Here is a 24,268-nt window from a genome sequence, read left to right as displayed (position 1 = left end):
CAAATAATTAATAATGTTTTAACCGTTAATTCGTTCTTGTTTACCCAATGCCCTGTTAAAAATAAAGCAAAAGTATATGTAACATATGTCTAAGGCATATAAAAATATAAAAACACCATGGTTTTTGATTTTTACATAACAGGTTATATTCAACAATTTTTATGAGCTTGAGGCCGTTTCTAGTGAAAACTTATTGTGGAAAAGCAACCGGAGTCGGCGTAAAAGTGTAGGTCCCTGGCTTTTTGTGTGACAACATCAAGGCGCACGCCACAAATCGGAAGAGAAGCTCGGTCGAACATTAACTTATGTGTAAGCGCCCGTCTTTTATTATTTTATTATTACTATTATTATTATTATAAGTATTATTATTATTATTTATTATCGTTAAAAGAGAATTGCCAGGTGGAGACCGCAAATTTCCACTGTTAAACCATATCTGCCTTGCCGAATTTCTTACCATTTCTGCCTTATCATCAGCTGTCATTTCATAGCTTGACAACTCAGTTTTCATTTTACTGCGCCATCTACATTGGGCACAGATCGATCTTGGCTTGATGCCATTTTGAAAGTGATATTTTAAGATAGTAAGTTGCCCACAAGACAAAACGGGACAAAGTTAAAACATAAATTTGACAGATGTTAAGACACAGTTAGTAGAATGTTATCTTCTAAGTAAATTATGTTTTATTTGTTAATTTATTTTAATATCCACCGGCCACACTTGCAATCTGATCTATAAGCTAATGCGTGATATGACTCATTATTAATTTAGCGAAAACTGAGTACAAAAGTTTTAAAGTGCCGAGCAATATTTAAAAATACGTAAATCTATGAATAAACCTACACCACGAAAAGGTTTAGTTAATAATACGAATAGAGCGAATACTGGGTGCAAAAGCTTCAAAGTGCGGAAAGATATTTGAAAATACTTAAATTTATAAATAAACATACACCGAGAAAAAGGTTTAGTTATTAATACCATGATTTATTTACAGTAATTAAAATACGTACATAGTTGAATATGGCGAAATAAATATTTACTAGTAAACCCGCATGATGTTGAAATGCCAAAAATGCAATTTGACTTTTTAAGTGATCATTTACACACGGCGATTTGTAGGAGAGAGCACGTCGAGGAAACACGTTTTGTGCTCTCGTTCGTCTGTATAAATTGAGTTAGCGGTTCACAGCTGACAACAACAATTGCATACAAAAAAGTGGAAGTCTAAACGTATTAAAAATATACGTGTATGCTCTATGACGTCCCAAAGAAAAAAAGGATCGAACAAAATTAAATTTTTATTAAAGTAAGCTTATTGGGGCCGTTTACAAATAAGGACAAAAGAAAATGTCAAAACGAATAGTTAACATAGTTGCATTCAGGTATTAAAATAATCTTAAACATGGGCGGTGTTCATACATGTACAAGTGGTGTTCCCACATATATATATACATTCTTTTTCATATCGGACACCGAATTTGGTGTCACACTCTCGATTCGCTTCAAATTTTTTTATGGGTTCTATACATGAAGTAAGCTAACACATATTCGAGGAAATCTAGAGACTTCATCTTAACGTCGTTTTAAAGCTAAAGAAACGGGCTTAGTGCTGTTAATGAAGCGATATTCTTCCGAAATCTGTAATAAAATGTGCGTCTTGCTAACTTTAGTCCTGCAATTGCCACGCCCATTTCTAGGGGTTTGTCGCCTTAACGAAAAATCTTGCCGTACAAATATTATTTCTGGATAGGTATTCTGTAGGAATCCGCAATAAAATTTAAATGTTTGCAAAAACACGATTTTTAACACCTTGCTAAATATACCTAAACATAAGTTTTCGAAAACTAATTACCAAAAATTGGTGACAAAATAAACTACCTCGTCATAAACAAAAATATTTGTTTTTGTTATTTTTTGGCCTTTATAACAATTATATTCAACAATTTATATTGAGCTCGAGGCCGTTTTTTAAATGAAAATTTTATTGTGGAAAAGCAACAATAATTTGAAAAAATGGTAGAAGTGATAGCTATTTCAGAAATCACCACATTTCCTCATCAGACTTCTTTCAGTAGGATTCGAACCGACGATCCCACTGACTCAGCCAGTTGCCTATGCACCGTGCTAAGTACGCCTTGTAAATTATCGTTTGCTTTTTTCCACTATTTTAATTTTTTTATGCCAACACAATCAAGCGCAGCTATTCCGCTGCAATTCACTTGATCATGTGGTTGTTGGTATTGTTGGTTTGTGCTAATAATTCTATTTTTAGAATGTTTAACTTTAAGGTGTGCTCGTGCTCGAGCTCAATATAAATTGTTGAATATAATTGTTATAAAGGCCAAAAAAAATAACAAAAACAAATAACTTAAGGACGAGCACACCTAAAAGTTAAACATTCTAAAAATAGAATTATTAGCACAAACCAACATAAGATAATTTTTCAATCAGGTGGTAACACTCAAAGAATTTTCAAACTAAAATTTTCTTAAACCTCTTTCGTCTGACATTGTGATACGTATTTCAATTAACTGATCAATTCAGTTGAATCTGATTTTTTGAACACATGGCAACCCTTCGAAATATAGTGCAGAAAAAAGCATTTTCAAACCCATTTCGATTTATACCCATCGTTTAATAATTCATTGAACTTATTAAATAATTTGAATTTAACTTTTTGAACAGGTGGAAAACCTCTTTAAACAGCTCAAAAATATTCTAAATGTTAAAACTAAGATTTTTTAACACTCTTTCGTTTCTATTTTCTAATTCTATATACATAACTTGTGTATTAATTAAATTGGACTTCTCAAACAGGGGCAGCCCTTTTCAAATTATTTTCAAACCAAACCGTTCTTAAAACTCTTTCGTGTGCAACCTACATTGGGATAAATAACCTATTGCCATAATTCAAGCTGAATTTAATTTTTTAATAGATGGCAACAATCTTGCTTGTACTTAAGAAATAAAGGCCTTTCAAACCCACTTCGATTGGTACCCATATTGAAATAATTGATTTAACTTTTTCGATAATTTGAAATTTTTAAAAGGTGAAGGTTGTGTTTTTCCACTGCGTTTACGAAATTTAAGATAAGTTAAGAACTTCTTTTTGGTTGTTTGTGCTTCCGACAGGGTAGGAGTATGATGTATTGTGGAACGATTTTCCGTCATCCCTTGTCAAATTTGGTTTGGAGAAAAACCAGTTTCGGCGTTGTGCCATCTTCAGTGTCATTTTTCGTTCTGAATGGTTCGTGTTTCCTTTCGCTTTTTATGTATTCGTGTTACTATCTGTTTTAACTGTCATTAGGTCATGCATACCCATCTAAGTGCGACCGCTTTTGTTTCATTATCTCACAGGTAGGTGCTTTATGGTTGCTTGTATTCGGCGGCGGGTAGAAATCCTTTATTTTTATTTTTTTGGTTTTCGTCATGAACCAAAAAGACAAGATCACGCGGGCAGGAGAGTAGCCCGTTAGAATCGCATTAAGGAAAAAAGTTTAACGATTTTGACATTAGCCGTTTATTTACATTTCTTCGTTGTTTACAATTTGGTGGTGGCTTTTTACTGCAATTTTCTTCATTTTCGCTTGTGACAACGTGTGTACACATAAGATAAAGAATAATTTAACACAACGGCATGATTTTTAGAAGAATTTGAATAATAAAAATGATTTTTCATGCGTTCAACAATTTCGCGGTTTTCTCCGTTCTCTTCGTTGTTTACTTCTTACAACAAAGATGGCGTCGAGATTTCGGCAGCTAGAAAATAACTTTTTTCGTTCTTTCCTTCCCGCGTGATCTTGTGTCTTTCGTTCATGGGTTTTCGTGATTGTGTCGGTTTATGTTCCGTTATTTAGCAGCTATTAGGTTGCTTGCTTGTGCCGGCAGATAGAAATCCGTTATTTTCATTTTCTTGGTCTCTGCGGCGTAGGCATGTATCTTCGCGTTGGCGTTTTTTCAGGGGTCGTCTCATATTTTTCGTACAGCATCTTGAGTGGTTCGAATATTACATCGGATACGGTGTTTGTTTGTTCGTTTATAATTCTCCCTTGAAATGTTTTCTGCTTGTATATCTCCATGTTTTCCAATATGTTCAAACGCCGTCCTTTATGCTGTACATGGAGGAGTTTGGCTGCCTTAATAATTTTCATAGGTGTACATTTATTTTCGAACATATGATTTGCGTAGTTTGATTCTGGTGTGACGCTTGGTTTTTGTGTCCTCTTATTGTAGTCTCTTAAATGTTCTCGGAATCTTGTTTTAATCTTACGGCCAGTTTGCCCTATGTAGCTACACTTGCATTAAAACGTTAATTTGTATACACCCTGCTTATCTAGAGCGTCTTCTTCGTTTGTGCTGTGGTTCAGTATCCTTCCAACACTGTTCCTGGTTCTGAACGATGTGCGAATGTTGAATTTTTGGAAAACCTTGGCCAGTTTGTGTGTCATTTTACCCGTGTAAGTTAACACTGCCCAAGCTGTATCGTTGTTTTCTTTCTTGTCCCTACTTTTTCGTTTCGAGTCCTTCCTTCCACCAGATCTTCTTTGTATCCATTGTTTTTGGCGATAGCATATATTGTGTCTAGTTCTCTCCTGTGGGCTTCCTTAGTTAATGGAGTTCGCTCAAGTCTAGTTAATAATTGTCTAAGTAAATGCTGCGTTTTTGTGTTGTGGGTGGTTAGAGGTTTCATGCATTACTGTGTCGGTCGCTGTGGGCTTTCTGTATATCTCGTATTCCAGTCTGTTGGCGGTTGTTTTTTTAATAGTTAGATCCAAATAGTTGAGTTTTCTTTTCTCTTCCTTATCCATCGTGAATGCTATATTTTTGTGTTGTTCATTAAGGTAGTTAATAACCCTTGAATCCGTGAACCAAAAAGCTTGAGAAAAATCCGAAAAAAGTTATGGTGATTTTGGGTTAAGATTTCAAACTATTAAACCCACACCTAGTGTTATCTAAAACAAACTATATTTCTCTTTCTTTAAAAAGAGCTAAATATCCCATATGCCTTAACTGTACAAAAATTCTCTAAGCTATAAAGATTTCTCCGATTTTCACCCTATTGACTGGTTGCAGCACTGAAAGTAGTGACTTTATATGGTAAATACACCAGAGTCCTAGTATTATCCATGCGCTAAATCTTGGGAAAGACTCGCAACTTCAAAGTCGGAAAAGAGTTGCCTATACGCCGCGATGTCTGAATATCGTGTTCCCGCGAAACTGATACGACAGTAAAAATATTCATTGAGCATACTACCAGCTCCTTCAGAAAAGGGAAGAACCACTCCAAGCCGTTTGAAACCAAACGGGGTTTCAGACAGAGCGATTCCCTATCGTGAGATTTCTTTAATGTGATGTTGAAGAAGATAATAAGAGCTACAGAACTGAACCGCTTATGAACAATTCAGAGGTGGCAACTGGTCGCACACGGTGGACAGGAAGCAAAGATAGGTTGCATAAAAATGTCGACAAAAACTGAAAGCAGGGTTGTATTTGTTGATATTTTTAGGTTAAGAATCCCTTTGAATTGAAATCCTAGCTGCTCCTGTTTTAAAGATATCAACATTTTACATAGTTATGATGGGACCGACTTTTGCGAAAGAGAAAAACATCCTTGTGCATTGAATATTCAACAATGTATATGTGAGTAAATGTGTGTATATATATTATGTGAAAATATAAGTTTATGTAAGTTTTTAGCCGGTTTCAATCGTTTCCAAGGCGCACCACGTAGAGGCAACTTACTTTGCACCTCTTTGTTCTTTTTTTGGTTTTTTTGGTTTTACTTTTTTATATTTTTTTCTTGCTTTATTTTTTTATATTTGTTTTTTGTTTCCTTTTATTTTTTTTGTTGGCTTACCATATAATATAGTCACGCATTTTAGTATTTAAATATTTTATTGTTTAGTTAAGTTTTTATATATGCTGGAATGAAAATGTCATTACAGTTTTCTTCAGGCGACTCACAAAAGTTGGTTTATCAATCATATTTATTTTGAATCTATCCCAGAATTTAAAGAATTCCCTATGAACTGACTTCCCGGCCTGCTCGGACCATAATCCTAAACCATCGTTATTCAAGAATGAAATAGATTGCTTTAAATGTTTAAGGATAAAATGGATTTTGACAGTTTGAGAAATTCCAGTACTTTTCAAAGCTGTGCGGAGTTCGTTAAGATTTTTATCAAAATTACTAAGATCCGCTTGTTTTGCGGAAAACCATGTATTCACGATTTTGCTCATGGCTTTGAACGAGGCAATATATTTGGTATTGTTTTTACTGAGAGTTTCTTCCATACAAACTATGTTCGACCTTTTTTTATATGTGGAAGACACTGTCAGCAAAAAATAAATAATTGCAAAAAATCAACGAAATTTTCTGGTAACTTCAGACTTGCACTTTACTAATTGGCTCAAAAGCTACATTTTAAACATTTTTCTAAAAGATCTGATTAGAAATTGTGATCAGATGAAAGTGTCTCCGAGCCAATAATTTTGTACGGCACGGTACTTATAAGTAATCTAGGTTTCACGAAAAAAAATAAATAAATACGAGGTAACATTAAAATATCAGTCATTTGTTTCGTTGCTGTGAGCTTGTTTCAAAATTTCTGGCTTTTGCTATAATTGTAAAACTCTGTGCATGTCATTTTAACGTATTTAGGTACATACTTATATTAATCATCAACTATTGCTTATGCAAAACGTGCTACATTTAAAAAAAAAATCGCATATGAAAGAGCACCAACCCAACTCGTAATAATTTAAGTATACAAATTTTAGTATTTAGTATAGAAATATTCAATTGAAATACGCCAATATTAAAATAAAGCGCTTTGCACTTAACGGATGCTTTTTCATAATTAAGTTAAAAAAAAAATTTATTTAAATTCCATGTTGTCTGTAATGGGATTTGAACCCTGACGCTCTGGAAATTAGCAAATTGTGCCAAGCATCTTCGTGCACTCAGCTACAGCCAGACATGTAAATGTGCATTAAAATGTTCAGTTTGATTCAACACCACGTGTGCGTGGTATGAAAGTATTGTTTTTAAGTACGAACATTTCAAAACGATAATCAAATAAAAAATATTCATGTTTACTATGAGTTATTTCCCCCAGTAAATTCATAAAATTTTTCTTAATATTACAACGCGTTTTTTCTCTCAGCGTAGTCATTTTTAAGCAAAAGTTGTGCAATCAAATCGAAAACCGGGACACTTAAATGAAACCCGGGACATTTTAAGGTTGGACCGGGACACCGGGACAAATAGTCTAAAACCGGGACATGTCCGGGAAAACCGGGACGTCTGGCAGCCCTACACACAAAGCGCATACTTTCATGCGATTTTCTTTATGATCGCATTTGTGTTCTGGAAGTACAATAGTCATTATTTCCTGACAGAAGAGTACATAAATACCAAAATAAATCTCATACAAGCTTTGAATTTATTTACTTATTATGCGGAGTACCGTTGGCCTAAGTTAGAGGATTTTTATTTCTTGCACAAGCGCAGTGCGACTTGCCTGCGCTACTTGCTTATAGCAACAAACCTTTAATAAAAAATTACTACCGTATTATATAGCATACAATATTGTATACATACATACATATATTGCGATATTGAAAGTGTTTGTAATGAGAAAGTTCACGCTACAGAAAAAGGTAATTGTGGTGTTTTATCTAAGTTGTATACCGGTAGCGCCCAATAAATCTCGATCTCGGTAGGAAAAAATGAAAATGTTTCACATTGATTTGATCCGTTTTAGTGAGTTAAAAAAGGAGAACAGATTTGTATGAGATTTCTTTTCGTATAAATATGCTCTAATTATCGAGAAGTACGCCTTCCTCTTTTGCAAATATATCCTATCAGAAGTATATAAATGTGGATATCTTTAAAACAGGAGCAGCTAGGATTTCAATTTAAGCGGATTCTTAACCTTAAGATATCAACAAATACAACCCTGCTTTCAGATTTTGTCGACATTTTTATGCAACCTATCTTCGCTTCCTGCCCACCGTGCGCATAAGCTGATGACATCGACATCATCGGTGAAAAATAACAAGAAATATGCTGTTCGTTTTCGTAGTTCGATAAGAAAACAGAGCGATTTAGTCTGGACAAGTCGAAGTACCTCCTGTCATATAACAAACAGCCAGCGCATTCTCGCCCCAGCACCCATGTCACTGTTGACGGTTATAACTAATTTTGAAAAGGTAGAGAATTTTGTTTATTTGGCAACCAGCATTAGCATTATCGAGAGAAAAAATTTACGGGCGTTTACGCGTTGGCGACGGCGATGGCGATGGCGATTACCGCAGACGATAGAACGAGGTGCTGTATGAGCTTTACAAACACATGGACTAAAGAGCGTGTCAGACGTGGCAATTTTTCGAAAATGCTGTTAAATTGAGAAATTTCAGAAAGCAGTTGCATGAGCAGTCACACCTTGCATGTAAAATGTCTTTAGAAAGAGGTTTTTAATTTCCAAAAGGTGAATTGCAGATTGCTAGTGCAGCACGAGCAAGTTGAAATATATTTCCGAAATCGATTTGCGCTCTCTAAATTGCAGTCACATTTTGCAACTTTTATTTTTGAAACTGATTTCCAAAATGTGACAGAAAGGTTTTTCTGGCTCTTCTTACATCGAAATGAAATTTCTTTTTCTCAATTTGACAGCGAATTGCGTGGAAAAGTTCGAAATATTGCCACGTCTGACACGTTCTTTAGTGTAGTGAATTAAAATGCAGCGGCTCCACTGGGTTGGCCATATCGTCCGAATGGATACAGAAGGTTCAACTCTGAAAGTCTTTAACTCGGGACCTGCTGGTGGTACCAGAGGAAGAGGGAGGCCTCCTCTGCGATGGAAAGGAGTTTCCCTTTGGCGTCAGTTGGCACCGAAGGGAATAAAGAGTTATTAATGTAAACATATGGTGGTAAGAATTTCCCGAAAAAAAAGCGATAAAACAGAAAGAGTCGTGAGAAACTCCGGTCAATATCAGTTGCTTTACGTACCATGGGATGCACATGCATATACCCTTAAATTATAACTAAATTGAATTTTATATTCACTGAGAAATGCCCTGTTGACTTACGCGCGCACCAGAAGAACTTCCGATATTACCTAATTTTGCCCGTTAAACGTTTCGCGTGCATAATTTTCAACAATTTGGCTGAACGTAGACAAATGTAACCAGTTTTAATATGTACATTTAGTTGTAATTACCAAACGTCGGTTATGGTTCCCAAGCCTTGGTAATACATAGTTCCTAAATAATGAAAAAATGTGCAACTATTAAAATATATTTAGTTATCGAAACTAAACTAATTTCTCAGTGTATGTACAGTATATTTTGCTTTGCTGCCTCTATGCTTAAGTGCACATTTAAGATATCTACCCCAAAATGCGTATCAGAGGCATTATTTTTAACACTTATAAGGAAACTGCTCCGATAGATGCATTTAGCATACCTGCACATTGGCGATACCTGCCTTAAAAATTGTGCGACTAGTATCAATTATCAAAGTAAGTATTACGTTTACCTGCACTGGCCCTACAATTACCTAATTTTACAACTTTTTATTTTTTTTGTTCATCAGGCAGAACAACGAAAATGGCTATAAATTTATGTAGTTATATAGATAATTAGATACTATTCGGTAAAAATTTCACTTGCAGTAATTTCTACGTGGTAAGTGCTTCTCTATTATTTGGTTTCATAGGAATTTGGATACCTTCCTCATTGAAGTAGGAAAGAAAATTCGCTTAATTGCCTTTTTCGGTTAAGTGCACAAGTTTTTCGTGCAAAGAAGGATGTGCAGCTAAGCAAAATATACTGTATTCAAAAAAAAAATATATAAAGCTAATTAACACCCTTAGCTTTATTCATTTATTACAGAGTCCGACACAATTTTGCACCCATGAAAAAATCCAGCATTTTCGGAAAGAAGAGACTTCTGGTACCAGTATTTTGCCGTTTTTTTAAAGCAAGTTATTTACAGTTTCTATGGGGGAAAACAACCTCTATACTGAATCGGTCAATAGAATATTGCCTTCTGATTTGTTAAACTTTATTAAACTTCGTATTCAAGGGTTTTTGGGCTTGCTGATTACAAATCTGAAGTAAGTTTTTAAAAATTCAAAATGGCGGATGGATTTAAAAATTCAGATTTTTATGAATTTGGATATCCGAAAGTTATGAGTCGATGACTAGGAAATTGAAATCAGTTTTAAAAAATGGCGGATTCAATATGGAGTGGTGGATAATTACAAAATTAAAATCAAAATTGGAAAATTCTAAAGGTCATTATTTTGTTGTTTAAGTTTAAATATAACACAGGCCTGGAAATTTAACTTTCCGCCCCTCCCCTACAATAATTATAATACCTAGATTGTCGAGATTGTTTTTATTGGGGACAGGTACTCAAGTATCACACTGGTATATAACTTGTTGTAAATTTACGAATTTCGGTATAAATCTGATTAATTGAAAATTCACAAATTTACACCAAGTTATACACCAGTGTGCTACTTGAGCATATTTTAGAATTTTTAGCAATTTGCATGAAAAGCCAAAAATTAATTTTAGTTAATTAATTATACTTAAAAACAAACAGTATTAGTTAAAAATATCCGTAAATAGACTAAGTAAATCAGAAAAAATTATTTAATTTTTAAGTTAACACTAGTAATTGGAGTTAAAGCTAAGAAAATAACTTTTATCAATTTTCATGCAAATTACTACAAATTCTTAAATATACATATATATTACCAAAATTCTCCTAAAAGAAATACACACATATTTAATTTTTTAGAACCGGTCCCTTGATCTTTTAAGTAGAGGAGTAGTCTTTGTATAAAGGGATCGAAATTTAAAGGTCACAGATTTTAAATAAACTTGTTGTAATCAGCGACTCAAAAAACTCTTGGATATACAAGTAATTTTTAAGCAAAAAACAAAACCGACTTCAGTTCTCATATAAAATTTTAAGAGTTCCGTTAATTTCTTCTTGATCCAATGATCGGATCTAAACCAAATGAGAATGCGACCACCTCGGGGATACCACCTTTCCTTTAAAAAATTATTTATAGAAATCGGTTCACGTGGTCCAAAGTTATGCGGTAACATTCATAAAAAAAATATTCCGACGAATTAATAACCTCCTCCTTTTTTTTGAAGTGGGTTAAAATTTCATAGAGGGCTGAAAATTAGTTTAAACATGCATCCGCAATGTTGAGTTTTTAAAAACTGTTTTCAAATACGTAATTAGCAACCCCAAGGACCTTTCAATACGAAGCTTAATAAAGTTTAAAAGATCAAAAGGCAATATTCTATTGACTGAATCGGCATTGTTCTTTTTTCTCATAGAAACCATAAATGAATTGATTCAGAAACACGGGCCCTTTTTTGCCACTACTTTCCAGAAATTCTTGATTTTTTATGGGTGCAAAATAGTCTTATTTTGTTGGACGGTGTTACATGTACTAAGTTGTGTTTATATTCATTTTTTACATTCCTTTTCCTACATATATTCCAGCTATTCATTGAAGTACTCACCAGAGGCCAGCGAACTCAGCGAGCCGGCTGTGCTACCACCACCTTCATAAGCGTAATTGCGTAAGTCGTCGAAAGGCGGTGCATTTGGGTCACCATCGGCACGCTTTTTGTGTTCCTCGATGAACATGCCTACGTTTGGCTCCTGGCCGGGCATTAGCGTCATCACCGGATCTGCAACGTTGCGAAATGGTAAGGAAGAAAATTTCTAATAAAATCAGTATGAGTTTGAGATGAGTAAGTATGAATGTAGTATGTACATATATTAAATAAGTAAATAAGTAGATATGGAAGCTGTAAGAAGAAATTCGTAGAGTGAACGGATGGGCATCCAACCAACAAGAAAATTTCAACATATTTTAGCGCTTTGTGCGAAAAAAGTTCTCTGTCGCAGCATTTTTAAAAAGCCAGTTGGAGCAAAGTCAGTACTCTCCGAAGCAACGCAACGCAGGTTGAAGTGCAAATCCATGTTGCCTACAAATTTAATACGGTCGCTTGTGAACTTTATATGTACATATGTACCAGGGTTGTTGCGAATATTCGCATTCGCAACCGCGGAACTTCCGCATAAATTTTAACATTCGCATTCGCAATAATCAATGCGGAGCATTTGCGAATGCGAATATTGTGCATGTGCACTGATAAAACATATATCTGGCAAACAAAAAAAAAAATGGAGATGCTACGTTAATCGCTAGTTTTTTCTACTTCTTCTTAGAAAGGTGTAATTTTTTTTTCTCATAAAACTTAGTATGTTCATAAAACTTAGTATGCTTCCGTGTTCCCTTTTATTAGTCTTTCAGCTCAGAAACAGAAACATTTATTTTAGTTTTGTGTAAATTGTCAAAATTACCACGCATCGAAATAAAGATGAAATGATATGTACTAAATAAGTTGACAGCCAAGTTCACAAATTAAATAATTAATTAATTCATTATTATTATTAATAATTTTTGATTATCATGCATTTCATCGAATCATAAGTCCCCACATCGTTTTAGGCAATACAAAAATTTAGTTAGTTGTGATTTTTTGTATTTCAGCGACAATGTGAAATACGCCCTTTTAAATTAGTATTAACGATATGTTGAAAATTTGCTTTCATTCGCCTCAAAAAATATATCAAAACACATTGAGCGCATGAAATAGAACAACAAAACGGATTTGATGGGTTATGGTACCGACAGCGGTGAGTAATCAATTGTGACTGCCTGCAACTAGGAAAAGCCGAGCTCAACTAACTAATAAAAAAAACTATATACAAGCTATTCATTACTGGTCGTGATTCAAATAATTAAAATTATTATAAAAAGCAGGGTACCTTTTTAACAAAATAACAAGATTTTAAACTAATTCTGCTGACAGCCACGACTTTCAAAACAGAATTTTCTTCGAAATTTTCATCCCCAGAAAATAACAATTTATATGCCATATCCACCTATTCACAACGTCGCTATAAGCACACATTTTTCAAACCAGTCCCAGAAGACAGTATTAAAAATGATTTGCTAAAACTAAAACCGAAAAACGCTGATGACGTAACAGGTTCTCCAAATTCTGAAACAAACAAAAGAATTGGTTCTCCAAATTGGAACACAACGGTGTTTAAACATCGATCTTGCCATAATGCTAGATTGTGAAGATGAAAGTCAAGAGGATGCATCCGACACTTGCAGCCCCGATGCAATTGTCAAAAAGGAATTATTGCAACGCAATAAAAAAAAAGAAATATAACTGAAAGTGCTCTTAACTGGTGCAGCGTCAATCGAAAAGAATTTACAATGTTGTCAAGTTTCGAGCGCGTAGTTACCTAGTGCGCAGGTTTGATTTACGACAAGTCAGGAAATAGGCTGTAACCGGAAAAGGCAGCAAAATTACTCTTTCTTAAATACAATGTTCCAATTGTTTAACTTAAGTACTAAATAAAAAAACACTATTAAAAATTACTAACTTTTCCATTTTTTATTTACCTAAATCACCTAATGTACTCATCAGTTTTATTTCTTAAAAATATTTGACATCCGCGTTCGCATCCGCATCCGCGGATGTTAGCTTTTAAACATCCGCATCCGCATTCGCGGATGTCTAAAATTCCACATTCGCGACATCCCTAGTATGTACGTACAGAAGGCAAGGTATACAAGAGAATAAAATATGTCATCTATGTACATTAGGGTGGTCCAAAAATGCATGTGAAAAAGTAAAGTCGGAATTTTTATGCTCTTACCTCTTAGGATTGTTCTATACCGAACAAAATATACCCTTATTTTTGTACTTTGAAATCAAAAAATATTTAGAGGTCGCTCAAAGCGCCCAAAGTTTTCCATGTATTTTATATGGGTAAAACACAACTTTTCGTAGAAATGGTATAGAATAGTTAAAAATGAATATTTTTCTACCAGAAAACTCTGTTTATCTGCAGGAGATTCCCAATAATAATACCCAATTGTTTACTTAACCATTTTTTTATTGCAACTATAATTTACAGGTCCGCCAAAAACCCACAAAAACCCCGAAAAATGCAATGAGGCGACCAATAAAAAATCGTTAGTATTAAAAAATGGTTAAATAAACAATTGGGTGTTATTACTGAAAGTCTCCTGAAGAGAACCAGAGTTCTCCGATCGAAAAATATTGACTTTCAAGAATTCTATACCCTTTCTACGAAAAAATTTATTTTTCCCATATAAAAACACTTGGGAAACTTTGAGCGCTTTGAGCGACCTCTAAATATCTTTTGATTTCAAAATAAAAAAATAGGGGTATACTTTTTTCAATATAGAACAATACTAGGGGGTGAGAGCATTACAATTCCGACTTTACTGTTTTTGGACCACCCTAATGTACATACATAAGTTTATAAGTTTGAGATATGTAAATACTATTTAGAAACTTGCATTGGCTTTGACAAAGTTAAGTGCTTTAAATAGCTCTGAATAAGAGGCCTAAGGATAGTTGTGGTTCGGAAATTTGAGATTAAAAGTTGTTTACAAATTTATTAATTCTAAAAGTAAAATACGAGCAAATCTCTGACATTAGACTTCTTTAATTTGTGAAATTCTTACACGTAAATATGTAAATAGTTGAAGCAACATAAGAATATCGCTCATTTGCCGAAGGAGTACCATAAAATCGAGGAATAATACTTTACAGTTTTTAGTTCGTTTTCCTCTCTGTGCCTAAATAAAAAAAAACTAATAAAAGACTAAAATTATTGACGATAGATGGATGTATTTCTCAGCTGAGCTGGGAGGGATCTGCTCAAAAAAATGAACTACTAGCAGCAAATAAAATGTGACATTAATTACGGATTTATAATCAAAGTATATAACAACGGTGGGGCAAACGCGGCTCTTAAAAAAAACTTAAGGAATTACTATAAAAATAAAGTACAATTTACTACATATTTCCGCCCATAAGAGCTGTGGGCGTTATAGCGCGTTGAATTTTACCATTTTCCACATTTCTTTATTCCTAAGTGCCAAATAGCGCATATACGAAATTTCAGCGAATTTCTAGTACGGTTATTACTTTTGGCCCTAGCCTATATGGCAACGGTGGGCAAACACGACTCTTTGAGCCAAATGCGGCTCTTTGCTTGGCAAAGTGCGGCTCTTTTTACTTTCACTTTGCTTAGAACATTTTGGCTCTTTTTACTTTTTAAAATACATATTTCTTTGTAGACATTCTTTTCCATTGTGTTATTTTTTTAAATTTATTCTTTTTATATAAACATACGCAAATTTAGATCGGAATATTACCCGCAATTGGAGAATGAAAATTGGTTTTCTGACTTAATGTTCTTTTCCGATATGACGGAACATTTGCAAAACTTGAATTTGTCTCTCCAAGGAGAGAATAAAAATGTTGTTGATTTGTCGCAAATTACTTTAAGTTTTGAAGCTAAACTACGCCTTTTTATTCATGATCTCAAAAAAAGAATATTTCATCATTTTTCATGGCTAGAAAAAAAAAAATAATGCAAATGATTTAAAAGCAGATTTTGAAAAGAGATTTGCCGATTTGAAGTTATTTATATGTACGTTTGCATATTTCATAAACCCATTTTTATGTAACATAATTGAGGATGATTTAAAATATCCGAAATATTCCTTGTTAACAAAAGCGAAGAGTTGGAGTTTTTGGAAGTAAAAGAAGATAAGGCACTGGAAATGCAACATAAAGCTTTGCCATTGCTTCCGGCAACAAGTACCAGGTTTAAAATATCCGCTGTTGAAAACAGCTGCGTTCTGTATATTTCAAATTTTTGGTACAACGTATAGCTGTGAGCCTTTGTACTCTACAATGAAATTAGTAAAGTCAAAATACCGTATATACACAATTAGTTGCATTCGCGTACGCAAAAAACTTGCAAAGTAGGGGAAATTGAGAGAGCAAAATGACATTTCATTTTGAGGGAAAGCTGCCGCTTTCTGCTGGGATTGAATTTGATGGTTTGGATGTTAAAATAGTAAAATGCGACTAATTAAACTTGTAAGAAGGAAGTAATTATTCGTTTAGTGAGTTAACTGTGTCAGCATAAGACTTCGGGATTTTTACGTTTTTAATTTTATACTTTTGACATTTCTATCAGCTGTTCGTCTAACTTGATATTTTTCTCTTGTGAGAGAACAGATGACATTTCGCCGGTATTTCGCTGTTGGACATTTTTTACCGGAGATTTAAACCAACGTACCTATTGACTAACCAACATTTAACAGAACCGTTACGAACGGCTTTAACTGACGTAAAACTTAATTTTGAAAATTTAGCCAAATTTGTTTAATATTCTTTAATATCTATCTTACGTACATGGGCATTCGCCCCCCTAAATCCAAGAAAGACATACCAAAAAAACGGTAACTCCATCCTTATCTTTTCTAGCTCTTTTGGTTGAGTACCGAATTTTTGTAGCTATTAATATTTATACTACACATGTATGTACACACGGTCCGATTTTCACAGTACCTTTTCGTCAGTAGCCGAGTTTCAATGAAAATCGAAGGAAATTGCTCTGTGTGAACATAGTATTATTAATTTACCATTTTTAAATTACACTGTTTGATCATATTAAGCACCCTGTAGTATTTCAATTCCAAATATGAATACATACATATTTGGAAGTTTTTGATACTTTATTATCGCTATTAATTGTGCTGTGTGCGGGAAAAAATGTTCGCGGTGTGCAAATACAAAACAAAGAAAAAATAAAAAGAACATGGACATAAGAAAGTTTTTGTCAGGTAGGACGCGAAGTAGAAGGTTGATGCAAAATTTAAACTTTTTCCCTCTTTGCAGCACCAAAAAGAAGAATTGTAGAACCAACTACAGAACAGGTTGAAGAGGTTTCAGCGTCTACTTCAAGTCTTCAGGAAAGACCTTCAAGCTATAAAGGTCAGTTTAAATGAATATTTATTTAAACACAGTTTATTATTTGTTGATAGAAAATTTATCAGATATTCCAGCAAATGACATCGGAAAGTGGATTGGAAAATCATCCCTCATGTCACGTGAGGAAAAAATTGAGATGCTGAGGCGTTGCTGGAATCCTCCCGTTGATTATATTTTCCCCAAAGACAATTCAGACAGAAGATTTAGACACGATTGGTTAGAGTTGTTTTCTCCATGGCTAAGATATTCGAAAAAATTAAATGGAGCGTTGTGTTTATATTTAGGGGATTCACAAGACGTGTTAACCGTCGTAAAATCTTAAGGTTAACATCTTTTTTAATTAAAATGGTTTTAAGGGATTTCTAACTAAACCGAAATTCTTTTAAACTGATAAAGAATATATAATTAGCCAACCCCCCAACCATTTTAACCGCTATTTTACATAAACAAGTGTTAAGCTTAAGATTTTACGGCGGTTAACACGTCTTGTGAATCCCCTAATTGTGTGTTATTTCCTCCGGCGAACGCACAAGGTGTACTCGGTTCGTTGATTGTCCGTGTCTTTGTTCGTTACAAGCATATGACGGAATACGCAAAAAACCATGAGAACTGTCGTTGGCATAAAGATGCCCTTACTGTAGCAAACACAATTATGAAAGACCAGCCAATCGATATAGCAATTCAAGAAAACTATAAAAGTACTATTGGGTTGAATAGACAAATTATTCGGTCTATTATTTCAACAATTATTTTTTGCGGGGCGCACGATATCGCACTTAGTAGAGGAAGAAGAAACGAGGAAGGTAAGCATTTGCACATCTTATTTATAGAAGGATTTTCGGGGTAGAACTTAAAGCAAATACAGTGGTCAAAAAAAATATAGCCGCACAACATATTGACAAGATTAAATTATTATTATTTTTGGTTATTCGAATTTAGTTATTTTTATAAATATATATTGCTTTCTTTAACAAAAACCGTATAAACCATATCAAAAAAAATCCAACAAACTTTCGTTAAAATTGCGATCTTTTTAATTAGATTTTTATAAAGATTTTGATTATGCAATTTTTTTAGCCCATTCGATTCTAGTATAGTAAAGTGCAAGTTTCAGATATCTAAAAATAACCATTGATTGTTGAGATTTTTTTTGTTGAAGATGGTACGGTTTTCTTCCATATAACAATAAATTGTGTTTATTCGTTACATGGAAGCTCAACGGTAATTTTTAGCCGTTTGAATTATGCACTTTTGAAAGGGCTCCAAAACTGCATAATCAAAATCTTTCTAAAAATCTAATTAAAATGCTCGCAATTTTTACGAAAGTTTGTTGAATTTTTTTTGATATGGTTTATACGGTTTTTGTTAAGGAATGCAATATATATTTATAAAAATAACTAAATTTGAATAACCAAAAAAATTGAAATCTTGTCAATATAGGGTGCGGCTAAATTTTTTTCAACAACTCCATGTAATCTTTAGTTATGGGAAAAAATCTTTCTTCTGAATTTACTGCAATATATAAGAAGAGTATAAGGTTGTTCACATTAAATTGTAGGCATTCTGTTAGACTTACTAAAGCTAAGGACCGAAGCAGGCGAAAACGTAATGAAAAATCATTTGTTGGTTATAAAAAACCACATCGTACAGGATATAAAAAAAGCACCAGCGTACAGTATTTTGGCAGATGAAAGCGCGGATATATCGGGTATGGAACAGCTTTCTATAGGTGTACGGTTTTATGATGATAATATTGGGGTACGCGAAGAGTTTTTAGGTTTCGTTGAGTTGGTCTCAATGGACGCTAAATCGATTGCAAGCGCTATAAGCAGTTTTCTTCAAGATTTCGAACTCGATGAAAGTAAATGCGTAGGACAGGGTTATGACGGCTGTTCCACAATGGCTGGTAAAGCTGGCGGCGTTCAAAAAATATTAAGAGAAAAATATACAAAGGCTCTTTTTTTTCACTGTGCTAGCCATAGGCTCAATCTAGTAGTCAACGATTTAAACATGGTTGCGGATGTAAGAAACACGGTGGCAACTATTAAGGACATAATAACATTTTTTAGGGAATCTCCTTCTCGACGTAAGTGTGCGCCAAATATTTCAATGCTCTGTGAAACGCGATGGTCCCAAAAATACAAATCAATAGAAGTATTTAAGACGAGTTTCATTAAGATCGCAGAAGGGCTTCAAAAGTTGTCAATTGAAGGAAATACTGCAACAAAAAAAGTTGCTTTTCAGTTACATTCAGCGGCAAGCAGGCCTATGTTCATAATAACCGTATGCATGATCGCGAAATACTCCAAAATTCTCGAACCGGTGGTCACTGCATTCCAGGCAACAACAATAAACTTGATGTTATGCTCAAAGCATATAAACACAATTATTGGCTTAATAAACGGACACAGAATTAAGGCGGAAGAAGGAATTATAGAGCTGTTGGCAGAGGCTTACGAAATTGCTGGAAAGATGGATGTTGAGCTAACACCACCAAGAAGTGTACAAAGACAACAACACAGAGCCAACCCTCCATCAACAACCGAAGCAGAATATTGGATGCGAGCTCTGTTGATACCATATTTAGATTCGCTGTCTTTATCATTACAGCAAAGATTTAGTGAAGAAAATTATGTTGCTTATTCGCTCACTGTTCTACGTCCATTTAACTTTATAGAAGCTTCAGTGAAGCAAATAAAGGAGAAAGCTGCTGTAATAGCAGCCTACTACAATATTCCAAACTTAGAACTTCAAAGCGAACTATGGTATTTTAACTGGAAGCAAAGAAATATGGCGATAGAAGGTTTAAAAGCAATTAAAATAGAGGAGTTGATCTTAGAAGCTGGACTGCTGTACCCAGCAATTGCGCAAGCTTTTTCAATATTTCTCTCGTTGCCGTGCACGACTCACACTTAAACGAGTGAAAACTTGGATGCGATCAACTACGTCCGAAGAACGGTTAAATGGTTTGTTTTATTAAAAATTTAAATTGAATTAAACGATGCTTATTTCTTATCATATATATTGCGTACTGGTATATTAAAATGTGCATAAGCAAGCATTAATTTACATTAATTATTGGCTTCAGTGTCATTTCCTCCGAAGTGGAATAATAAGCAATCGTTTAACTTCTACGCAGATTTATATATATAGGATGTATTTACGTGTACATATATATGATTTAATAAGTTACTTATAGGTTTATGTTTACTAAGCGTACATCGCAAATACGTACAGGAGAATGTATCCCAAATACAAGAAGACGTTTTGAACCGCTTTGCAGAAGATACCCGCCGACTTTGTTTAAAATAATTGGTTACTTTAAGTTTATTTTTTTTAGTTTAAAAATATTTTAAATCTTATTACAGACCGTTTTGTGTTCAATATATCTCATAAAAATTACTCATAACTGTTTAATACACTGATCCACATAATTTACCATCATCTTTTCATTCTGGCTATGAAGTCTTCCAATATTAATTTAACGGGTGCTCTGATATCAACAGAACAATAACGTGGTTGGACAGAGGTAGTTATAAATATTTTATAGTTTGATTCTATAATTTTTTAATTTTGAATTTTGACCCCCCCCTAGTTTTGGTCCTGGCTACGCCCATGACAATAGGCATGTTTTATTCAACCACCGCAAGCAAATAGCTAAATCTTGGTCAAATAAAACGAAATTAGCTTATTTCCTATGTTAGCCTAATTTTGACAGTTGTTTGACTGCAAATAGTGTCAAAGTAAGTTTTTGCCTCTTTCTGATTGGATGAATTTCTGATGCTGAATGGCAATGCCTCTTGTTCAATATACAAGCCAAGATAACTTTTCATAAGCAGGTATAATTACGTTGGGTAAGTCCTCCATACAAAATAAGCTAATAGCTTAAATTTCTGGACAAATAAAACACTGCTAATATTGCTTTAAAAAATCAAATTTTTCAACGGCAATAAGAGTAACGTCCGTAACGTAGCGTCCCGTACTCACATATACAATTATTTTAAAGTTAATCCAACCTTTAGGTTGTTTTATACTATATCGAGCCCTAACCGCCAAAATAACGTAAGCGACATTTTTTTCAAAATTTTCTTTTTGATGCAGAAATATTCCTAGAGCATCTAGATACATTTCTGCATCAATAAGAAAATTAAAAAAAAAAATGTCGCTTACGTTATTTTGGCGGTTAAGGCTCGATATAGTGTTTACTTCATCATTTTTTCTTCAAAAAATTATTTTAGATTTTGTTCTCCATATATTACAATTTGCGCAAATCGGTTGACTTTGATGGTCATATCGAAATCGCTTCCTTTTTGAGCAACGTCCGAATACAAGCTTCGAAGGAAAATACACAAACATTAATTCAAATTCAAATTTCCATTTTATAATTTTTTTCAGCAAAAAAGTCAAAAGAAGCGTCCGAGCGTAACGTCCGTAACGCTAGGATTTGCCCATTTTCGAGGGATGGAGAATAGGGAAAAACAATTAAATACCTTCTTCGGAAAATCGTAGTGGAAAAGTATGAAAATTAGGCAATTAATAATGAAATGCGTTTATACTTTCAAGAAATTTGACATTTTAAACGAGGTATTGTATGATATATTCAGAGATATACTTAGGTGCACTTAATGGTATAACAATTGCGTAACATCTCAAGAGTTAAATTAAACTAATACGACTTTAATGAAAATATCACATTTCGAAATTATTTATATTTTCTTAAATTAAATGTATTTTTTATTCATTAACATAAATATAAATAATAACATATATCGTTACCTTAATTCACAAAGGCCCTAACCAACAAAGTTCTATTTTACAGGAAAAGCAAAAAACCTTATACAAAGAATATCAAAATCAGGTAGGGCTTTTTACTACTACATAGTACTTAAAAATTTTTAGTGAGGGTGTATTTTAATATATCCTACCAAAATCTATGAAAAACGCAGTTTCGAAAAAGTGTTGGCTAGGGCCTTTGTGAATTAAGGTAACGATATGTATTGTATAAGAAGTATACTGCTATTTCCACGGGGTCCACGGTAGACTCGACGGAGGTCCATGGTGACGTAAAAAAAATATGGGGGTCCATGAGTTGTAAATGCGGGTCCACGAAAATTTATCTGGTTTCGATGTAAATAACCAAAATGGTTGCTTAATAGCTTCTTTATTTAACTTAAATTTTTTTGAGTGGTGTATAGTGCTCTTGACGCACTGCTGCACTTACCGTCACTTTGTGTTTTCATACGTGGGGAAGCATTAAAGACCACCTGCAGACTAAAAAGAACCGGATGTTGGAATGCAATGAGTGGGGCGCGGCGAAAATTGCTGGCGGCAGAGACTTAAGCACTTGTGTCTTTTCAATGCTACAGGATAGTACGCCACCATTACGTTTTTGAAGAGATTCTATAATGTTGAGTTCCCTGAGACTGAATCCTGGTTTGATTCTATCGCTGAGACCGGACTCACACATTGTCCAATCTTCACTGATGGCTCCGAAACTGACTCTGGGTCATGATCTGAGGTCTTTTTCGAAGTTAATGGAGAAAACCTTCACTTTTCTGTAGGGGAATATGCTTCGGTCTTCCAGGCTGAGGTAATTGCAATACTCAAAGCCATGGACTACGTGGTGGAACACAGGTGGAGGGGAAGGAGTTTACGTGACTGCAGCGACAACCAAGCAGCACTTAAGGCATTGAACAGCCCTCTATTTAAGTACTTCCAAACTAGTTCGGCAATGCAAGTCTCGACTAAAATATGATGGTTAACATACTCTGGGTGGCAGGTCACTCAGGAGTACCTGATTATGAGTCATCTGGTCGTTTGGCCAGAGTTGGCTCAGATCAGGCATTCCTCGGTCCGCAACCGGTTTTAGCACTTTCACCGTCGGCAATCGAAGCCATCATCAGAAACTCAGAAACGACTGAGAGGCACTCGTTCTTTTCTCTATTGTCAGTTTCTGAATTAAAAGTTTGGCGTAAGAAGCTTAGCCGTTTTGATGTTTTAAGTTTTGTGTTTTAAAAATGTGATAACTATTTTTCGCCTCACTTTAAAACTCGGAGCGTTAAAAATAAAAATGATGCCATTAATACAAATAAACAATTTTACATATACTCCACGTGCAAAGTTATGAGTGAGCCGAACATTTGATGAGTTTATGGTGAAGATAATGTAAAAAACGCTAGCGCCCGCAGTGCTCTTAAAAAATGTGACTCCTACGAGTGAGAGAGTATTTTGATGTATTTACGAGCTCTATTTTTTAAAACCTACAAGTGTGTAATCCCATTATTTTTTTAATAGAACACAAGAAAATATTTTACTTTTATTTTGGCCATTCCGAGTTTAGTTTTTGAATTCACCCGCGATGCAAATTTACATTGTTAGATCTAATTTTCACATTTCATTTTTTTACGAGCTTTGGGAATATTTAGAAATGTATCAGCAGGGGGTCCATCGAAACCAGGAAATTTTTGAAAGGGGTCTACGAGAAAAAGAGTTTGGGAACCTCTGATCTAAATAATACTCAGTTGCAATGGATCAGTAAAAATATCTAAATATGATCTGGATTCATGGTTTCCTATGCTCTTTGGAATCTCTTCTATGGGCAGTTGCCCCGCCGCTCTAAAGACTATCGGCGTGAGCCTCCCGTTTGGCGCGTGAGCGGCGTTTTGCTATCTGAAGTTTTGAAAAGAAGCATCCGCACAAATGGCATTTACTCTTATTTTTTAAATTTATTATACATATGTACATATGTACGTAGGAACTCCTGTGATCTGTTTTTAGACCCGAGAGCACTTGTGCACAAGGGTATATTAACTCTGCTCGCGTAACGGTTGTTTGTAACGGCCAAAATGAATCGAGATGGATATGGACAAATGTGTATATAAATGCTCAGAATGAAAAGAGAAAGCGATTAAGCCATGTCTGTCTGCCCGTCCATCTGTCCGTGTACACGATAACTCGAGCAAAAATTGAGATACCTCAATGAAGTTTGGTATGTTGGTTGCCCTTTAGCCAAGGTAGGTTGGTATTGAAAATAAGCGAAATTGGACTGTAACCACGCCCACTTCCCATATAATGATATTTTCGAAAAATACCAAAACTACGATATTTCAGTAAGCAATGGATTCAAATTGTTGAAAGTTAGCATGTGAAGTAAAATTTTGGTGCGAAATAATATTATTATGAAATTTTTGAAAAATGAGCGTCACCCCGCTCACTTATGATGAAATGCTGTATCTCCGTAGCCGCTTCACCAATCCTTACCAAACTCGGTACGAGTCTTGAGTACGGTCTAGCTAAGAAATATATTTGAAATAGGCCTATAAC

The 24,268-nt window shown here is 34.4% G+C and overlaps 1 protein-coding gene across 1 annotated transcript in view; it reads right to left on the bottom strand.

The window, feature by feature from the left end:
• The window catches only part of LOC118749434 (neural-cadherin-like), a 201,473-nt gene that overhangs the window by 35,267 nt on the left and 141,938 nt on the right, over positions 1-24,268 (bottom strand). The window contains exon 7 of the mRNA XM_036484236.1: positions 11,558-11,728. Coding sequence (XP_036340129.1) covers positions 11,558-11,728 — 171 coding nt within the window. The remainder of the gene's footprint in view (positions 1-11,557; positions 11,729-24,268) is intronic.

This window comes from Rhagoletis pomonella, unplaced genomic scaffold, assembly GCF_013731165.1.
Source record: "Rhagoletis pomonella isolate Grant_MI unplaced genomic scaffold, Rhpom_1.0 Rhpom_scaffold_00016, whole genome shotgun sequence".
NCBI lineage: Eukaryota > Metazoa > Arthropoda > Insecta > Diptera > Tephritidae > Rhagoletis > Rhagoletis pomonella.
Note: the sequence above shows the minus strand (reverse complement) of the source record. Positions and strands in the feature narration are given on the sequence as shown.